The sequence below is a fragment of the Leguminivora glycinivorella genome, chromosome 1, assembly GCF_023078275.1.
Source record: "Leguminivora glycinivorella isolate SPB_JAAS2020 chromosome 1, LegGlyc_1.1, whole genome shotgun sequence".
NCBI lineage: Eukaryota > Metazoa > Arthropoda > Insecta > Lepidoptera > Tortricidae > Leguminivora > Leguminivora glycinivorella.
In genome coordinates, this window is record NC_062971.1 from 810,604 (window position 1) to 832,478 (window position 21,875).

A 21,875-nucleotide genomic window follows, 5' to 3' on the forward strand; every position below is an offset into this window, starting at 1 on the left:
CTGAGCAATTTTGCAACATCTTCTCAAGATTTCAGCAGAATGGTATTATGAACCAACGTTTCAACTGTATATCCCATTCTATGGATATCGCTGGTTGACATCTTCGGGGGCAGTTTAGCATCGTCCTCCCTAAACGGCAGCAGAACAGCACGATGAACTAATATTTCAGTTTCAATACTACACTATATCACTGACTAGCTCCTAGAGAAGAAGCTCTAGGATTTTAAGGAAGGGTATCTAACTATCTAACCAGAACATTAGAAGCCCCATGCTGCTTCGCAACATTTTCACTAGATTCCAGCAGACTAGCAGTGTGGGCTAGCGTTTCTGCTGTGTCCCACGCTATATAGTTAACTATTTAGCTCCTTCACATTGATCTTTAGGAGATGGAGGAAGTAGAACTAACCTGCACGCTTGGTGCTCTAAGCAGCTTCGCAGCATCTTCTCTGGATTCCAGGAGAGTAGCACGATGGACAAGCGTCTCTGCTGTGTCCCACACTATATCGCTGACTGGCTCCTTCGGATCGATCTTCAAGAGATGCTGCAGAATGCTCAGGAAGGGGATTTCTTGAGGAGTGTCGGCCACCTGTAATAGTATCATATTGGTCAGTTTAATAAACCTTATGAAAATGGTGTTGATTATTTATGAGTACCTATTCATTTTGTAAAAGATTGCAGAGTGCAAGCTAAAAGATTGCAGAGTGCAAGCTAAAAGATTGCAGTACTAAAAGTTTTATTATAAATGCTTTAATGGTTATGAACAGCGGTCCTGGATGGTCCCACGACAAAGGTGGTTGCTTTCAGATGAATGGGCATTTCAGGATAAGACTAGCCACAGTCCAGGATAAGTAGTAATAAGTGGTGGAGACAAAGATGTCTCTGCTTATCCACGTTGGTCTCAACTCTAGGATTTTTGTGCTCCAAAGGCACTTTAACCAGATTGCTATCAACTACATGTATAATTGTTAAATCATCTTAAAGAAGTAAGTACCTGTTTGAGGATAGCGTAGAAGACATCCAGATGCGAGTTGAGATTGATGCCTCCAGGGCCTTGAGCTTCGTCACTCTCCCGTTGTTCTTCAAATACGTCCAGTTGCACGCCCAGATCTGGATGGCTGGCTGCTTCATGTCTGAAGACAATGCGAATATATTTAAAAAAAAAACATTCTATCAACTTCAACTAAATTCTTGAAGTAGTTGCACTTTCAAAGAGTCATAACTCGGCAGACGCTGGACGTCGGTCTTACCCAAGGGTCGTCAATGTCGTTATAACGACTCACTTAAAATACGCTCTTAATGGCTTCCTTCCTACCAGCTTGACCAAGGTTGACCGAACATCTTTTTGGCCCTATATTGAAATAAATAAAAAATAGGTAGGTACTTTTCTTCTTAATGTTATTTTTTTATTAGTATTTAGTAGATATATCAAATAATCGTCGTTGGCATAACAACACAATCATGATCATCAGTGTACCGATCGAATGCCAACTCAATTGAATTAATTATGCTAGGTACGAGTATGTTACAAATCGACAGATCGGTGATCGATCATTGCGATTGTTTTATCAGTGGGCGGGGTAACTTAGAAACAAGTTCGTTACAAATAGGGACTTAAAGCCTTAAGATAAGTTTTGGAAGTTATTATAAAAAGGTTTCCTAAATAAGGTTTTATATAAATAGGTTTATTTATATTTTAAGGTATATTTATATATATAAACATGATATTTTACGGATCCGACATAAAAAGATAAGTTAAAATTAACTCTTTTAACTGCCCAGTGATGTCACTTATGTTTTTGTAGTAAGGTTCATTTTCGGTCAGTAGTGAGTTGGACGTTTGGACGAATTTGGATAAGCCGATGAACCTGATTTGCATACTCGTTCGAAAATTTGAATTTAACGGCTGCGAGTTCTTTGTTTTGCGTTAAACGATCGCTTGGTGACATGTTTTATTTAATTGCAATGGAATTAAACTAAGAAAAACAAAAATTAAGTAGATGAGCATTTTCAAAAATTGGCACCCAAAGTTAGTGAAAGTTGTTCACAAAAATTAAATCGATGTCAGTTTTGTGACGACAAGCAAGCATGAAATTTCAATAAAAATATTGCTTTTGTTTTAATTACATAAACTTTAAGCAATAATCTACATTTATAACAAGAAAAAAGTTGGTTTTTAGACAAATTTTATTCTTAATTGTCGTCACAAAACTGACATCGAGTTATTTTTTTTGTTAACAACTGTCACTAATAATTTTGGGTCCCAATTTTTGAAAATGCCCAGCTAGGCAGCTACAAACAGCGTCAGTGATTTTACTATGGAACAATGTCAGTGTCTGCTCTACTATCTGCCACTCTTGAACATTTTTTTATTTATTAAATATGACTTCTTATATTATAACGTCTTAACGTCTTACTAATACAGGCAAATGCAATATATGTATTACTAGCTTTTGCTCCTGGCTTCGCTTGCGTTAGAAAGAGACAAAAGTAATAGCTTATGTCACTCTCCATCCCTTCAACTATCTCCACTTAAAAAATCAAATCAATTTGCCACTCCATTTAGCCGTGAAAGACGGACAAACAAACAGACACACACAGTTTCCCATTTATAATATTAGTATGGATTGTATGTGTTTGTCAAGTTCTCACTCGTGTAAGTAAATTGATGTTGGATGCAACTAAGTAATCACAGGGTAAAAAAAAATACCAGTAGGCCTAGCACATGATGGCCGCGGGAGTATGTCGCCCGAGATAGACTACCCGTCCTTATGTCATTAATACAATTAGACAAAGACGTGTCATCTATCTCGCGGCGACATACTCCCGCCGCCATCATGCAGGACAGGAGCCGGAATCAGTAATCATATTATGTAGCGTTTACTAAAATACATATCAATACTACTCTTAGGGCTTTTATATGGAATTTAACAGTTCACAGCCCACTAACCTTGAGTTAAGCGGGTAGTGGCCCTTAGTCCGTTTTCACATTATCCGATCCGATATCGGATACCGAAAGGATTTCAATGGAAAAAATCCAAGATGGCGCCTGTATTGTATGGGATATCGGTCCGACATCCGATATTGGATCGGATAATGTGAAACCGCTCTTAGACATTGCGTGCTAGCCCTATAGGTACTAACTTGACATTGATTATGCTGGTACCATAGGTACCTGAAGAGGTACCTAATCCCTCACAATGACATTAACCGACACTGACAGACAGACGTCATCAGTTCCCACAGATTGAATCAATCCGTCATTCGTCATCGATATCGCCTGATCTGTCTCATTTTTTGTAGTTGTTTGTCGCAAAAAGCTTCTACTGGTATTAGATACGCGTCATTGAGCCGATTGTAATCTGATCAAGTAAAAAAAGAGTAATAAACTTGTTGGAGACAAGATTAGTTAAGACAGAGTTTAGGAAAACGGAGTAACCTATCTCTAGACAGCCCAATTCGGCATGTCCACGCACAAAATTTGCTAATGTTAAAAAAAATTGTTTAATCTATTGAATCGGATAAAGCATCCGACGGATTCAAACTTCTAACAATTCTTAATTTCAAACAACAGTTATTAATCTGCTTATCCAAATTAATTATTCTACAATAACTAGTATACCAAACTTAAACATTTATTCTGCTTTTCTTTTTTTTTAATACTACGTCGGTGGCAAACAAGCATACGGCCCGCCTGATGTAAAGCGGTCACCGTAACCTATGGACGCCTGCAACTCAAACAGTGTCACATGCTAAGTTAGTTTCGTAAGTCCTTGGCCTTATTAAACTGTACTAAACCTGACTAAAAAGAAATGTTTTCAAATTGTATAATTTTTTAGGTAACCCGTAGCATGCACTTTTATTTACTGTTCGCCGTGCTGTGCTGTACATGTAATAAATGTAATATCGTGACTACTTTTTAAAAAACTTGTATCTTCGTCTGTCAACGAAAAGAAAATTGTAGTAAGTATGTATGGAATGCATATAGACTTACTGCGTTTTAACTTCGAGGAGCAGCGTGAGATACGAGATTTTTTAAAAGTAGTGACGATATCTAGTTTCTCGCTGACTTAATCCAACTGCAATAAGCATCTTTTGGTATGTGGCTTTTACATGTGTCTTTTTTTCACAAATTAATATTAAAGCAGACAAATATCTACCTACATAACCACTTCGTCTTTGAGTAGGTATTCCATTCTCAAATTATAATAACATTGCGTATACGCGCTTTTTTTGAAGTTGAATTACTTCTTTTACTACGTATAGTCGTATATACAGATATAAGGTTAAAAGTCAACCTTGTGTTTATTGTAATGGCGTGATTGTTTACCTCAGGTTGTTGAGTGTGGGCAGCAGTCCCAGACCTGCAACAGAAAATTATGATTGGATGGCAATTTTGTGACCAAAACGGTATGATAGGCGGATGATTAAGATAAATGAGGCGTTTAAATACAGGAACAAATTAAGAAAAATATGTTGGGAATAAAAAAAGTGACGGTCACCATCAAATTTGGTTAGAAGGACATTAACCTCAGATTTTTTAAGGCTACTGATATATTATTTTTTAATACATATAGGAGGCAAACTAGTAGACAGCTCGGCTTGCGGGTAGTGATCATGAACACCCGTAGCACCAGAAGGACTGGTCTTTAAGATGGGTACTGAGATGGCAACCCGTATTCCACATACGTGAATACGTGCTTTACTAAGTAGTTATAAATAGGTGATTAAAATTGCCATCGGTTAAAAGTAATAAATCTAAAATGGCTAGCCGAAAAAAAAAAGGGCGGCAATAAAAATAGAAAGCAGGCAGTTTCCCATTCTCGGATTACCCAATATTTTAGTTAAAAGATATTCTATAGAATTTTAAAAACAAAACCCATTATAAGATTTATTTATGAGTTTACTGGAACAACAGAAAAACCGCTATCGCACAATGCACAGTACGCCAAACCTATAACGTAATTATACTCTAATATGGTATATTATTCCATACAAAGTCTACTCTCCTTGGTAAACTGTTTCCAGGACATCTGGAGCCCATGTGTCGAGGCATTTGACCATGACCGTACCCTTCGTTGCAAAAGTGACAGCGGGGGGTTCCTATGAAGACCCGACCACGCCGAACGAGACAACGTGCACCGCTGCAGTAAGAGAGAGCGAGACAGCGCACAAATCAGAGCCTTGGAAGGGATAAGATCCCATAGAGAAAGCGTGGGCGCAATTGGATAATTGTAGCGACGAAATCCTTATATCATTGTTAATAAAGTTGATATTAGCGTAACTAGAAATAAGTTGGGGTTGCAGGGACTCCAGTTAGGATGAAGGCCGGGAGTTGAGGACACTCTGATTTTAGACTCCAAGAAAGACCCAAGTCTTTCCAGCTTTGTTTCAATTTGTTCCCTGATCATGTATAATTGTAATAATTGTTAAAGATTAATTTAGTACTTCTTTATAGTAGAAAATAGATAAAGCCAGTGGTTCCGGATCCGGCGATAAACGAGCTAAGTACCTCTTTTATCAAAACAGCGTCTCAAGTTGTATTTTAAGTAACACAACATATTTTAATTATCTTTGTTCAAGTGCAAGGCAAGTTCAATTCTTGCGTTATAATCTGGATTTATTGTTGGGACAAATTCTATAACCTCGTAATGGTTAATTAGTATTTTAAAGTAACTGTATAATGTTTCTTCAGCTTTGTGTTACATATCTTGTATGACATTTTATTGATGAATATTAGTGCGAGTTCGAGCCTCGCCACTATGTTAAATATATTCCATATATATTTGTTGAAACCAGGATTCGAGTTCCTGAGATATCTAATTTACCTAAATACATTTCGTAAAGGATTGAAACGAGACGACCGATATTATATTGTTATATCCTACAGATTAAACAACATGTGCATTTATTATAACTCAAACTGTGTTTAGAGTAAACTGTCTTGGAAATTCTGTTATTACAATTCCTAATGAATTATTGTATTGTTGTATTAAATAGAGCATAATTATAGACGTTATGTAGACATTGTATGTAGACGTTACATTAATAAGGCGAAGTAAGGGTTTTAGCGGGTTTTCCCTTACTTCATGAGCCATTGATTTAATATATTGTCCCCGCAAAGGTATGGGCTTGACTTGTATTGTATACACTTTTGTCTTATAATTTATATAAATATTTCAAGTGATAAAGGCCTAAACTGTTTTCCTCAAGTACGTATTTCTGTAGTGTATTCAAGTTCGCATTCATAGATTTTTGATTTCATTTTATATAACGAATGCCTTATAGATTTCTTTGATAGGAACGCCCTATACCTTAATAAATTTGCGATAATATATTTCAATTTTATAAATCGCCATGTGCCTTTCCTTACAACTACCCCATATAGTAGCTCAGACTCCTTAGATTCATCTACACCTTAATCAATCTAATTTATTTAATTCTCTAAAGCCTTCAGCATGGTATTTTAGGTCCCCCAATACCATTACACGTGGCGCTAGTGACGCAGGATCTAGTGCTTGTGTCTAAAATCATTTACAAAAAGACACAACTAGAAAAAGAACTTCTAACTTTTAAAAATTAAACACAACGTAGGAAACCTTAAATTTTATAAACTTAATATGACGATCACTTCGATTACTTATACATACCTATGAAGAGTCTGAGAGGGGTGTTAGGTTGCTCTATAAAGTGCTATAATAATTTGCATTGTTAACAATATTTGTGTATGCAGTTTGCTGTAATATTTTAACTATTATCAGAAATTCCAAGACAGTGTACCTACTTTTATTCTATTGAATTTTATTGCGTGTGTTTTGTGTGCAATGGCGTGTTTTGTGCTGATATTTAAATAGCAATAGTCAGTTGTAACATAAACGTATTGTTCCCGCGATTTATGTAACTTAAAATCAGTGTTGTAGTATCAGTTTTAGAACCGTGTTGTACAAAATATAAATGATGGTCAATAATCGGAATAGAGTGTGACCTGGGCAATTCGAAATTTAATAGCAGCTTACCGTAGAACAAAGCGTTTTGTTGTAGAAAATTAGAAATATTGACCACATGGCAGAATACAATAATATTATCGTATTTTTGACTATACTGGCGTGGTATATTATTTTCACTCTTAGTAATACGGATTACGATTTAACATTGACGATTAATATTAAAATAAAATAGCTTGCAGTTAGTTCAATCGAATAAGCTACATAAGCAGATAGATGCATTAGAGATTAGCAGATAAACGTATCGTACGTTGTTTTGTATTGTTGTATTTTATGAAGGTGTGCAATAAAGAGTATTGTATTGTATTGTATTGTATTGTATTGTATTGTACTTGTAGTTCAGTTAAAGGAAAATTTGATGATATTGTGAAGGCTTGCGGTAAAGAGAATGTCAAATGATTTTGTGATGATACACAGATAATTACCAAAGTAGATTTCTAGTACATTTAATATATATCAGAAGGGGTGCTCCTCGAATATTATACCATAAATCGTCTGCAATAGACGTTAACGCCAATGATGATGATGATTATGATAATATATAGACGTCATAGTAACATTCAAATGTTGTTGCTTTTATTAAAGTTGGGAGAAACTAAATATATTCGGTTACGAATCTAGGTTTGATGATTTATAATTTCAGTTGCAGTCTATAAATTACTAGGTTTTGCCCGCGGCTTCGCTCGCGTTAAAAAGAGACAAAAAGTAGCCTATGTCATTTTCCATCCCTTCACTTCAACTATCTCCACTTAAAAAAAATACGACAATTAGTCACTCCGTTTTGCTGTGAAGGACGGACAAACAAACAGACACACTTTCCCATTTATAATATTAGTATGGATCCCAGCGATGTAAAATGTAGTAGGTATAAATGTGTTTCGCATGGATATATAAATATGAAGTTATTTCAGACATAAAGGATGTAGTATGTATGTATGTCTAAATATTTTGTGAGTCGAATACACGTTATTAATCTGCTTAAATCACCAGTCACTGATATAGTTTGTCGATACTAGTTAACGTTGAAGTGAAGCATCTTACGAAGCAGGTAGAATATTATATAACCATACATTTATCACAATAGATAAAACAAGAATGAAAAAAGAACATGTGTCTGAATTCCATATTGCTTACCTTAGTTTGAAAGTTAAAGCTACTACTCGATTTTCGGTTATTATTGTTATCATAAAGGAACTTACGTGACCGATCTAATAATAGAAGCTTATAATTCTCTATTACTTACCCTAGTATTTTGTAATTTTATGTTGTTATTATAATACATTTACTATCATTAGCCTAAACTATTGGTGTTATTATAACTAAAACTTATTTAGAATAATAAAGATTACGTTTCAGTGAATTACCTATACTTAAAGTCATACATATAAACCCAGTTTAACGGTTTATTACACAGCTCAAGTAACGAAAGTATAAATTAAATTTGCGATTAATACATAGTTGAAGTAGAAGTCTAAAACGTTATTACACAATAGGTAATTTGTGTCAAGTTTTGTTGTATTTCTGGCCGAATGCGTTTTGATAATAAGGAGGACAATTCCTATAACTACCTACATGATTATGTCTATTTTAATAAATCAATGTGTGTTTAATAACAACACTAATAATATTAATGTTTTGCATCTTAGACTCCTAAATATTAATTGCCTTATTGACATGATGAAAAGCAAGCAGTATACCTAAATTGGACAGACAACAGGGTATTTAATTAAAAGTTAATACCTGGCATACCCTACGTACCTGGCTTTAATAGGCGACTAGAACTGATGCCACGGCACCAAAGCTTCGATGTGTATTGGCAGTTTTGACGCGAACTTGTAAGGGATCCACCTGACTGGGGTGAACTTGTAAGTACGCTATCACTGGGTTGTTCATAGCGATATGCTTAGAACAGGAACGCCATTATCAATTATAAATAACTGTAATTAGATTACCTTTGGGTTAACGACGTTCATTCGTCAAACGGGCATAGGGAATCGATTAATTGCCAAAACACATCGAGGTTATACGGCTTGCGTGGAATAACCTGACTTCACTTGAACTGAGGCGCCGGGGTTAGCCGCAGTGATCACTCACAAGTAGTGTCAAAGGTATACCGTTTAACATCTGACACCAAATCATTACAAATGAATGCCCTACCATGCGCTTGCGCATTCGCTAACCCCCCTACGATACTTTGATACGTAGCCTCACGTTTTGAGTACTTCAGTCCTCGTAAGTATTACAGACGGGGTCAGTTTTAGAAGCTTTGGCACCCAGGGCTGCCCTGAGTAGTACATCTCACTTACGCTTAGGAAGGACTGTTTCTACGCCTCCGCTCACGCTGGACGCAGTGTGACCCGAGAATTAATTCTCTCGTCTCAGACGAACGCGTTTTATAGTAGATCAGGCCCTGTCCGTGAGGAAGTGACTCTGAGGTGTGTGGCTGAGGTATTTGTCTGTCCAAACTTTACTAAATAGGGCCATAATACCATTACATGACGTATGGTCAGGCCATTGTCTGTTCAAATCATTATTTCATAACAAAAGTTCAATTGCATCACTTATTAACAAAAGTTAAAGTGAATTTTCATTTAGCTGGCATCACTATCATAATACTATCTAAATACCCTAAAGAACAGAGATGACAAAGGGTTTTATTTTATGACAGCTATACTCAACAAATTTAATGATGTAAATAAATGTCCCTAAATAGAAAATAGACATTTATTATGCCACAATATAAATTATATGACACAAAATTATTTTGATCAGTGTAATTTGAGATGCGAGATCTCTTGACGACAACATAGGTGTTATTTACATATGTAATAATCTACTACAAGCTATCAAGTATTATTGAAAGTTGATTGTAAATTGTAATCAGTAAACTAGAGGTCTTATGTGTGAACTTTGTGTGGAAAATCCCTGGCCAGGGTAATGCGTGGTTGTGAAAGGAGATGTGTGATTGCAACTTAGTATCTTGGGAAGGTGACGATGTGTGAATTTCGAAGATAGTATGGTGATGTATGAGTCAAGAGATCTTGTTATCACAAACTGTAGTGTACTTGGTTAACGTGAACTATAGATAATTATATGAAAACGCATAAAGCTTGAAATACAAGATACAAAATTAATTAAATTTCATTAGCACTTCCAAATAACGCTCTAAGATAGGATGTCGTTTGTGCAAAGAGACATATGGTTAATCGTTAGAGGCAGTAAATGTAACGGTCTAAGTGCAAACAATAAGATACTATAAAAATTGTTATATTTTAAAATATTAAATTCATTATTATTTTATTATCCGTGCCCAAACGTCAGGTAGTTCCTTCAGAAGTATAGGCGCCGGCGCTAAGATATTATTGTTATTGGTTTATTGCCCATTACAAGTCTCATAGTGTGGTTTTGTTAGAGAAGAAAGAAGCATAATTAACTTGTTTAAAGCTACCTTCCGTTTTGTAACCATTGGGACAAAGACATGAGTAGCAGGATAGCATTGATTGACAAGCGCGCTACCTTTTCGCGGATTAATAAAGTAGTTTTCTAGATTTGAGCATCGTGGACGTGCACAAAGTAACGCCAGATTCCATCGATAATTATTAAGATATAAATAAAAGGAGTTTACATTTTTTCCAAGTTCTCGTATTCATGTTATATAGGTTACGTGGAAGACAGGGTAATTTTGTTCGACTAACCAGAGAGGGGCGTGAGATGGCAACCCGTATTCCACATACGTGAATACGTGCTTTACTAAGTAGTTATAAATAGGTGATTAAAATTGCCATCGGTTAAAAGTAATAAATCTAAAATGGCTAGCCGAAAAAAAAAAGGGCGGCAATAAAAATAGAAAGCAGGCAGTTTCCCATTCTCGGATTACCCAATATTTTAGTTAAAAGATATTCTATAGAATTTTAAAAACAAAACCCATTATAAGATTTATTTATGAGTTTACTGGAACAACAGAAAAACCGCTATCGCACAATGCACAGTACGCCAAACCTATAACGTAATTATACTCTAATATGGTATATTATTCCATACAAAGTCTACTCTCCTTGGTAAACTGTTTCCAGGACATCTGGAGCCCATGTGTCGAGGCATTTGACCATGACCGTACCCTTCGTTGCAAAAGTGACAGCGGGGGGTTCCTATGAAGACCCGACCACGCCGAACGAGACAACGTGCACCGCTGCAGTAAGAGAGAGCGAGACAGCGCACAAATCAGAGCCTTGGAAGGGATAAGATCCCATAGAGAAAGCGTGGGCGCAATTGGATAATTGTAGCGACGAAATCCTTATATCATTGTTAATAAAGTTGATATTAGCGTAACTAGAAATAAGTTGGGGTTGCAGGGACTCCAGTTAGGATGAAGGCCGGGAGTTGAGGACACTCTGATTTTAGACTCCAAGAAAGACCCAAGTCTTTCCAGCTTTGTTTCAATTTGTTCCCTGATCATGTATAATTGTAATAATTGTTAAAGATTAATTTAGTACTTCTTTATAGTAGAAAATAGATAAAGCCAGTGGTTCCGGATCCGGCGATAAACGAGCTAAGTACCTCTTTTATCAAAACAGCGTCTCAAGTTGTATTTTAAGTAACACAACATATTTTAATTATCTTTGTTCAAGTGCAAGGCAAGTTCAATTCTTGCGTTATAATCTGGATTTATTGTTGGGACAAATTCTATAACCTCGTAATGGTTAATTAGTATTTTAAAGTAACTGTATAATGTTTCTTCAGCTTTGTGTTACATATCTTGTATGACATTTTATTGATGAATATTAGTGCGAGTTCGAGCCTCGCCACTATGTTAAATATATTCCATATATATTTGTTGAAACCAGGATTCGAGTTCCTGAGATATCTAATTTACCTAAATACATTTCGTAAAGGATTGAAACGAGACGACCGATATTATATTGTTATATCCTACAGATTAAACAACATGTGCATTTATTATAACTCAAACTGTGTTTAGAGTAAACTGTCTTGGAAATTCTGTTATTACAATTCCTAATGAATTATTGTATTGTTGTATTAAATAGAGCATAATTATAGACGTTATGTAGACATTGTATGTAGACGTTACATTAATAAGGCGAAGTAAGGGTTTTAGCGGGTTTTCCCTTACTTCATGAGCCATTGATTTAATATATTGTCCCCGCAAAGGTATGGGCTTGACTTGTATTGTATACACTTTTGTCTTATAATTTATATAAATATTTCAAGTGATAAAGGCCTAAACTGTTTTCCTCAAGTACGTATTTCTGTAGTGTATTCAAGTTCGCATTCATAGATTTTTGATTTCATTTTATATAACGAATGCCTTATAGATTTCTTTGATAGGAACGCCCTATACCTTAATAAATTTGCGATAATATATTTCAATTTTATAAATCGCCATGTGCCTTTCCTTACAACTACCCCATATAGTAGCTCAGACTCCTTAGATTCATCTACACCTTAATCAATCTAATTTATTTAATTCTCTAAAGCCTTCAGCATGGTATTTTAGGTCCCCCAATACCATTACAGTACGCTCTATTCTTGAAGGTTTGAAGCCTTTCATTTTGTCTTATTTTTGGTCAATGACTTTGCACAAATATCGGTTTTATGATATACTACAACCGCATATTATCAGAGATATAGGTACAGAATCGGCGGCGGCCTGCCATTCTTAAAGTCCTCAAATGCAGTATAACATACCAATGAACTAATTTCGAACAGGAGTCCTCTCTGGCAGTCTTGGGGCGCTGATGATGAGACAGTTGACCAAGGCTACCAAAGTTATCTTACAGTCTGCAGTGAAGTAATTCTTTAGTTCATTAACTACTTAAGAATGAAAGGAACAGTGACTTAAACTTACCGATAAATTCATTGCGCACTCTAGTTCTCTCTGGCAACCTTGGTGCGCTGATGATGAGACAGTTGACGAAGGCGACCAAAGCAGTCTTGTAGTCGGTGGTGGTGGCATTCTTGAGTTCTTCCACTACCACGCTGAGACGGTAGCGTTCGTTTTTTAAAGTCTGAAACAATTAATTGATATTAGTGATATATGATGACGATGAGTATTAAAGAGACAGTACAAAATATTACTGACCGTACCTATTTTAACACAGTAGAAAAAAATTCAATGTTGAACACATTGATTTCACAATACAAAAAAATCTATAGGAATCCCTCTTTGTTAGGTAACCTTATATCGCCTACGAAGTTTAAAGTTGAGCAGGAGCTTTGTATAAAGACTAGGCTAAAGTTTCAAATATTCTCTTTCCTCAAAAGAAGTTTTCTCTGGAAAATTTTGAATATTTTGTTTGCTATCCAAATCCATTTTATGTTTAAAAATTATTTAATATCCTTCAACTTAATGCAGTTTTTGACTTACCTTGTATCGGTCGAGAGTGTCAACCGCCCTGGCGTACCCGTCAGCATTGTACACACACAGTGCGGACAGCAGCTCGAACACCTGTACAAAACAACATTAATACTGATTAAAGTATATTTTCGGTGCCATAAATATTCAAAATTTTGCATGAAATTATCATAAATAAACAGGGTACGACGCTTTGACAAATTACATTTGATTTTTTTCGTTTTGTTGAAGTTGTAATGCAATAAAGTTTGTGCAGACAAAAATAAACGAAATAATTTGTATTATTTGTCAGCCTTAACTAAAATAAAGTAGAGTTTTGCTAAGCTAACAGCGATTCGCTTTCAGCCCAGTTTGTGCACGGGTCACATATTACTAAGAACAATCTCGATGCCGATGCCGAAGACCGAGCGAAGTGGAGAAGACTGAGCAGGAAAGCGGACCCTGGCGCTAGGCCGCTAACGCTAGGTTGAAGAAGGACGGATGGACGCTGCATCGAACGCCAAGCTGATCGCCTCGTTTGACGTCCAAAGGCCATCTTTTCAGATCATTGTTACCGATTGATTGAATAATGTAAGCTTTGTCTTGACTAGACCTACCTGTTTTTTAACAGGTGCGGCGGGCGAGGTAAGCGCCGCCGCGAGCTTGCTAGCATACTCCGCATGCTCGACGATGTAATCTAAGCCCACTCGGCTCTCCATGCCGACTCTGCAACAAAGAAAACAGATATTCAAGTATATATATATTGTGATGTACTAAGTTTAAGTTGGTTTAAGTGACGTTCAAACTATACCACTTGCAGCTGCATAACGGTTTCCCCAAACTATCATGCAGCATGCGATGCAGAATCGGCGTTATCCAGCCAAAAATCGCTATATGAAGACGCCCATGCGTCGGAAAGCCAAACACATGAGTATACGCATGTTCATATTATCGAGTGATTTTTGGTTGATTCCGCGTCGATAGGTTTGGAAGACTCTAAAACAGTGAATGAAAATTGGATTTAATTGAAAAATGTCCTCTCGAAACTTTGACCTTTGCCTCTCTAGCACAACTTGCCTTGTCGCGCGCGAGTCCATACTTGAAGTCGCGCTTGATGTATGGATTCGCGCGCGACAAGGCAAGTTGTGCTAAAGGATCTGGTGATGGTGTGTCAATGATTGATATGGTCCATTCATACACATACCTACATTAAAATACCTGGTACATCTCTTGCCATCTTACAAGAAATGCAAAGAAACATAAATAAATTGGACAGAGGTAACGACATACGGTCTTGTTCCTTAAGAACGATCTCTTACAACCTCTGGGTACCTGAGACAATATAAAACATGGTATAGTACAGGCAATCGTACTAACAGAAGAAATATTGAGACAAATTGATATCATCATATTCATAAATCTTGAAGTCGGTTAAATACCTACAAAAGCGGGATTTACATTTCTTTTCGTCTACTTATATTTATAACCCGAATCTTTAAACAAGTTTAGTCATAAAAATGTTTTACTAAACAGTTTAATGTGTGAATTAGCACAAGATAACCATATACGTAACCATTAAAATACGTTTAATCTGAGACGTTGCAAATTACTAGCTTCGATTTAAAAGAACGAGACTATAAAATCTCTGATTAACATAATGTGTTATAACGAACGCTTTTGTATAATAATATGCATATAATAACGAGAAAAAAGCATCTAATAAATATGAGATCAAAATAAAAGCAGTTGCCTCGGCCCGAATATGGGCCTTTTTGTACAGTCGGCGATAAAAGTTGTACCAAAATCACATGCATAAGTTCGGAAAAAAGGAAGTCTGGAACGAGTTGCGATGAATTAAAGCACGACCGAAGTATCGTATGACGTTTTTCAAAATAAATAATAAAAAAAAAAAAGTACTATGGCACTTTGAAGTTTCGATATATGCACATAATGAACCACGTCTCGCACTAGTGCGATAAAATAGCACCATGCGTAGGTACTGAAAATTATATATATCTTGCTAAAATCTAAAAATAAATGTTTAGATTAAGAAAAGTAATACCATTTCATGGAACTCATTTTTAGGGTTCCGTAGTCAACTAGGAACCCTTATAGTTTCGCCATGTCTGTCTGTCCGTCCGTCCGCGGATAATCTCAGTAGGTAACCGTTAGCACTAGAAAGCTGAAATTTGGTACCAATATGTATATCAATCACGGCAACAAAGTACAAAAATAAAAAATGGAAAAAAATGTTTCGTTAGGGTACCCCCCCTACATGTAAAGTGGGGGCTGATATTTTTTTTCATTCCAACGCCAACGTGTTATATATTGTTGGATAGGTATTTAAAAATGAATAAGGGTTTACTAAGATGTCTGTATATTTAATGTCTGCTATTTGTAATCTGTTATCCTTGTGGTGCAATAAAGAATATTTACTTACTTAAGATCGTTTTTTGATAATATTAATATTTTCGGAAATAATCGTTCTTAAAGGAAAAAAAAGTGCGTCCCCCCCCTCTAACTTTTGAACCATATGTTTAAAAATATGAAAAAAATCACAAAAGTAGAACTTTATAAAGACTTTCTAGGAAAATTATTTTGAACTTGATAGGTTCAGTAGTTTTTGAGAAAAGTACGGAAAACTACGGAACCCTATACTGAGCGTGGCCCGACACGCTCTTGGCCGGTTTTTAAATTAACCAGTCGGGTAACTGTCTCTACCAGCAGGTGATTCACCTACTTATAGCTCCGTCAAAGTGATTTATCCTACGTATTCTTAAATTAGATCAAACAAGTAACGCAAATATCATAATTACCAGCTTAACATTAGCATTCGTCCTTCAATATTCCAACGATCAGTTATAAGTATTATAACCAGTCGTTGACAGGGCTCCTTTTCGCAACGGACCAGTTCCGAATTGTCGAAAGATCAATGGTTTGATGATTGTATCGATTTGCTTGACAAATCGGCGTCAGGTGTGGCCAATTGTTACGAAAAATAGGACATATTTTGCGCAAACCGATGAAGATTCAGTTTGAAAAACTCCACTAAATATATACGAGTAGGTATAATAGAGATAAGGTAAGGTGGGATAAGATTGAAGGGATTTCTTGAGGGTTAAGATGAGATATGTTCCGTATAACGGCTTTTTGTATTACCCCGCAAAACAATACCTTCAATCTTCCCTCATCTTACCTTTTTTTTTTTTACGTTCTCCTATTTCTCGAATATGACTGCCTAGACTGATCATAAGTAAATCAAAGAAATGATTCACATATTTACTAGATAGTAATTTAGGTATTCTACAGTATTTAGAACGATTAAACATGCTAGAAAATTTTCAAGAATTTTGTTATTATGTATGTTTTTCACTCCTTGACCCACTAAGCTTATTACTTATATATCTAACTAACACTACATATGTACCTGTATCTATACATATGTAGAGCATATGTAGAGAAACGTACCTACCCACTAAAAGGTGTACCTAATAGGCTTAATGATAATACATTAGGGTTAATGCTACATGAGGAAACCGAACACATGTTACAAGTATCTATGTAGGTATTGCGTTAACAAATCGTCACTACTTTGAAAAAATCTCGTATCGTATCTCACGCTGTTCCTCAAAGTTAAAACGCAGTGTCTATATGCATTCCATACATACTTACTACAATTTTAAATTAGTGACGAAATACTACATAAAGTATGCTATTTCTAAGGTTAAAGTAAATATATGACATTTCTTGTCAATTAATTATATTCGAAATGGACTGGTACGTCATAATTATGTTAATATTATTTATTTATTTAAGAACTATAAAATTTGTACTTATGACTTATTCAACAGGTTGTTCTAATGTAAAACATAGAGTATAATTATATGATAAGCCATTGTAACTGATCTATTTACTGTACGGTCAGCCAAGAACCTTACACTGCTTTTTGGCTGACTGTACCTTACACATATTACTATTGTTTTAAAAGAAATTCTTGCAATTATTGTAGAATTGTTACACAGCGACCACAGCGTAGGTAGTAGGTACGAATATGTATGTATTTTACCTATATAAATATTTATACTGGGGAAACTTCATACAACCCACATAGCCAGTATCTCTACGCTATGGTCGGTAGGGTAAAAAGTACTTCCTTGCATTATCGCTTACAATTTTTTCCATTTTGCTTATACTTATTGCAAACATAAACATATAAAAGGCAAGCAAACAACGATATTCTTACAGCACATTGAATATAATAGTTATCACGGATGCAGGATACTCGCCGATGCCTACTTACTAATCCCTTCCCACTGAGCCACCTGCATTTTACACTGCCTTGGTATCGATTGCCGGCCGATTATTCCGACCCCAATCCCTATTCTTATCCCCGTCCCTATCCCTATCCCTGTCCCCGTCCCCGTCCCCGTCCCCTATCCCTATCCCTATCCCTATCCCTATCCCTATCCCTATCCCTATCCCTATCCCTATCCCTATCCCTATCCCTATCCCTATCCCTATCCCTATCCCTATCCCTATCCCTATCCTATCCCTATCCCTATCCCTATCCCTATCCCTATCCCTATCCCTATCCCTATCCCTATCCCTATCCCTATCCCTATCCCTATCCCTATCCCTATCCCTATCCCTATCCCTATCCCTATCCCTATCCCTATCCCTATCCCTATCCCTATCCCTATCCCTATCCCTATCCCTATCCCTATCCCTATCCCTATCCCTATCCCTATCCCTATCCCTATCCCTATCCCTATCCTATCCCTATCCCTATCCCTATCCCTATCCCTATCCCTATCCTATCCTATCCCTATCCCTATCCCTATCCCTATCCTATCCCTATCCCTATCCCTATCCCTATCCCTATCCCTATCCCTATCCCTATCCCTATCCCTATCCCTATCCCTATCCCTATCCCTATCCCTATCCCTATCCCTATCCCTATCCCTATCCCTATCCCTATCCCTATCCCTATCCCTATCCCTATCCCTATCCCTATCCCTATCCCTATCCCTATCCCTATCCCTATCCCTATCCCTATCCCTATCCCTATCCCTATCCCTATCCCTATCCCTATCCCTATCCCTATCCCTATCCCTATCCCTATCCCTATCCCTATCCCTATCCCTATCCCTATCCCTATCCCTATCCCTATCCCTATCCCTATCCCTATCCCTATCCCTATCCCTATCCCTATCCCTATCCCTATCCCTACCCCTACCCCTACCCCTACCCCTACCCCTACCCCTACCCCCAGCCCTACCCCTAGCCCTAGCCCTACCCCTACCCCTACCCCTACCCCTACCCCTACCCCTACCCCTATCCCTATCCCTATCCCTATCCCTATCCCTATCCCTATCCCTATCCCTATCCCTATCCCTATCCCTATCCCTATCCCTATCCCTATCCCTATCCCTATCCCCATCCCTAACCCCAACCCTAACCCTAACCCTATCCCGTTCCTGTCCCTGTCCCTGTCCCTGTCCCTGTCCCTGTCCCTGTCCCTGTCCTTGCCCCTGTGAAATTATCATGCTAGGAGGTGAACTTTGAAAAATCCTTTCTTAATGCTCCTCTTATGGCTATTTTGGATATTTTAACCCTATTGCACTTAGACAACAGGGGAGAAAATTTCTTTTCCACCTCATTAGATTTTAAATTCGTTGTATTTATCGTAATCAGCGACCCAATAAACCATAAAAACGATACCCATATTGTGTTTTTGACTTTACCCCCTATGCACCCCTTTAGGGGTCAAATTTTCAAAAAACCTGCAACATGTATTTAGTCATATGTCTTTAGAAATCCTCCTGTGAAGTTTCGTATAAAATAGTCAAACTAATCTTGTTTCCCCATACAAACTTTGAACCCCCATTTGAGTCCCTTAGGAGGCGAATTTTGAAAAATCCTTTCTTAGTGCTCCTCTACACTATATAGGGAACCTACGTGCCAAATTTGACATCTCTAGGACCAGCGGTTTCGGCTGTGCGTTGATATGTCAGTCAGTCAGTCAATATCAACTTTTATATATATTTTTGATATTTAAACCCCATTGCATCACAACAGGGGAGAAGGTATTTCACTTCCGCCTCGTTAGATTTTAAAAACGTTGTATTTATCGTGATCAGCGACCCAATAAACCGTAAAAACGATACCCATATTAGTTTTTAGACTTTATCACCCCCTTTTCACCCTTTTAGGGGTTAGATTTTCAAAAAACCTGAAACACGTCTTTAGTCATATGTTTTTAGGATCCTTCCTGTGAAGTTTCGAACAAAACAGTGTACTAACATTGTTTCCCCATACAAACTTTGAACCCCCATTTGACCCCCTCAGGAGGCGAATTTTGAAAAATCCTTTCTTAGTGCTCCTCTACACTATATAAGGAACCTACGTGCCAAATTTGACATCTCTAGGACCAGCGGTTTCGGCTGTGCGTTGATATGTCAGTCAGTCAGTCAATATCTTCTTTCATATATTTTTTTGATATTTAAACCCCATTGCACCACAACAGGGGAGAAGGTATTTCACTTCCACCTCGTTAGATTTTAAAAACGTTGTATTTATCGTGATCAGCGACCCGATAAACCATAAAAACGATACCCATATTGATTTTTTTACTTTATCACTCCCTTTTCACCCTTTTAGGGGTTAAATTTTCAAAAAACCTGAAACACGTATTCAGTCATATGTCTTACGGAATCTTCCTGTGAAGTTTCGAATAAAATAGTCAAACTAATCTTGTTTCCCCATACAAACTTTGAACCCCCATTTGACCCCCTTAGGAGGTGAATTTTGGAAAATCCTTTCTTAGTGCTCCTCTACACTACATAAGGAACCTACGTGCCAAATTTGAAATCTCTAGGACCTGCGGTATACATTATGTTTCGATCGATATTAACATTCTCAAAATATTTGTCATACAGAACTAGATAAGACTCATAGAACTACTTGCCTTGACATAGCAAAAATGACATAGGTATTAATATTTTGCTCATTAAATTGAATTAATTAAAGCACATTTGACATTTAACATTAATAAAATAAAACATATCAGAGTTAAAAATATAATCTACTTAATTATAAAAATGTAATACTAAAATATATAAACACTAGCGACCCGCCCCGGCTTCGCACGGGTACTATACCTACATGTAAACCTCCTCCTCTACAATCACTCTATCTATTAAAAAAATCGCATCAAAATCCGTTGCGTAGTTTTAAAGATTTAAGCATACATAGGGACATAGGGACAAAGAAAGCGACGTTGTTTTATACTATGTAGTGAAGCGTATGATATAATGCAAACAAAAAAAATGCCCTGTTCCCTACGCATCAATTGTCAAATGTGTCTAATTAAAAAAGCCAAGACTTTATTTAATTTTTTTATCAACGTTACTTGAACTTATATATTATAGTATGTTGTCTGGCAAGCTTTCCTCACTAGAAACGACATATTTAGTAATTTAACAGATAGACGAACAAAGTCGCACCATACATTTTGTACATTTTGATACGGAACCCTAAAAATTTTTAATCTTTAAATAATTCAATTTTTTCGCCTTTTTACTGATAATCTGTTTGACCGGCTATACACATCTACTTAATGTTACCCAAAACTGCCCGATATCAACGAGATCATTTCGCAGTAACCTACCATGTATTTGATATTTTCCAAGTATTCATTCATTATAGATTCGATCTAGATGATGAGTAAAAGAGATTCAATGAAATGACATTGACATTTCATATTATGTCAGGATGAGTGTCACGAAAAAGATTGGGTCTCAATTTTTGCTTTCAACTTTTAAAATGTAAGTAATTATCATCAGTTGTATTATCAACACCAACATATATGTAAAGACACCAAAGGAAGTAATTAAATATGTACATAATATTATACCTAAATTTAAAAAAAAATGACGCTTTTATATTAGAAGAAAGAAAAAAGATATCTTATTCCATAATATAGCACACTTACACAAAACAGTAAGATAAAATAAGTAACCAGATACTAGAGAAAAGTAGAAAAAAATGGTATCTGCAAAAGAGTGCTCAATTAGACATCTAGGATATCTAGGTAAATATGTAGGTATATGTATGTATAGAGACATATACATAGTAGGTATCTATAGGTACACAGTACTCACAGATAAAAAACTAATTTAGACACAGTATTCACAGAAATAATTAAAATTTTAAAAAAAAAACCCCAACCGTGACATAGTAGACCGATTTTCATGAAACATGGCTAAGAACACTCCCGACTAACTCAGCTTTCAGACAAAAAAAAACTAAATCCAAATCGGTTCATCCGTTCGGGAGCTACGACGACACAGACAGACACACGCACAGACAGACATACAGACACCCCGTCGTTTTTGCGTCGGGGGTTAAAAATAACACCCCGTCGTTTTTGCGTCAAAAACAATATACTCATAAAATAAAAGAATCATATAAACATAGCTCCGATCGACATTTTTGCGGTAACTCAATAACATCGATCAATC

General features: G+C 36.5%; 1 protein-coding gene across 1 annotated transcript in view; it reads right to left on the reverse strand.

The window, feature by feature from the left end:
* The window catches only part of LOC125233049 (inverted formin-2-like), a 170,337-nt gene that overhangs the window by 15,628 nt on the left and 132,834 nt on the right, over nt 1-21,875 (reverse strand). The window contains 6 exon segments of the mRNA XM_048138896.1: nt 407-586; nt 992-1,130; nt 4,328-4,361; nt 12,868-13,027; nt 13,387-13,467; nt 13,971-14,079. Coding sequence (XP_047994853.1) covers nt 407-586; nt 992-1,130; nt 4,328-4,361; nt 12,868-13,027; nt 13,387-13,467; nt 13,971-14,072 — 696 coding nt within the window. The 5' untranslated portion in view covers nt 14,073-14,079.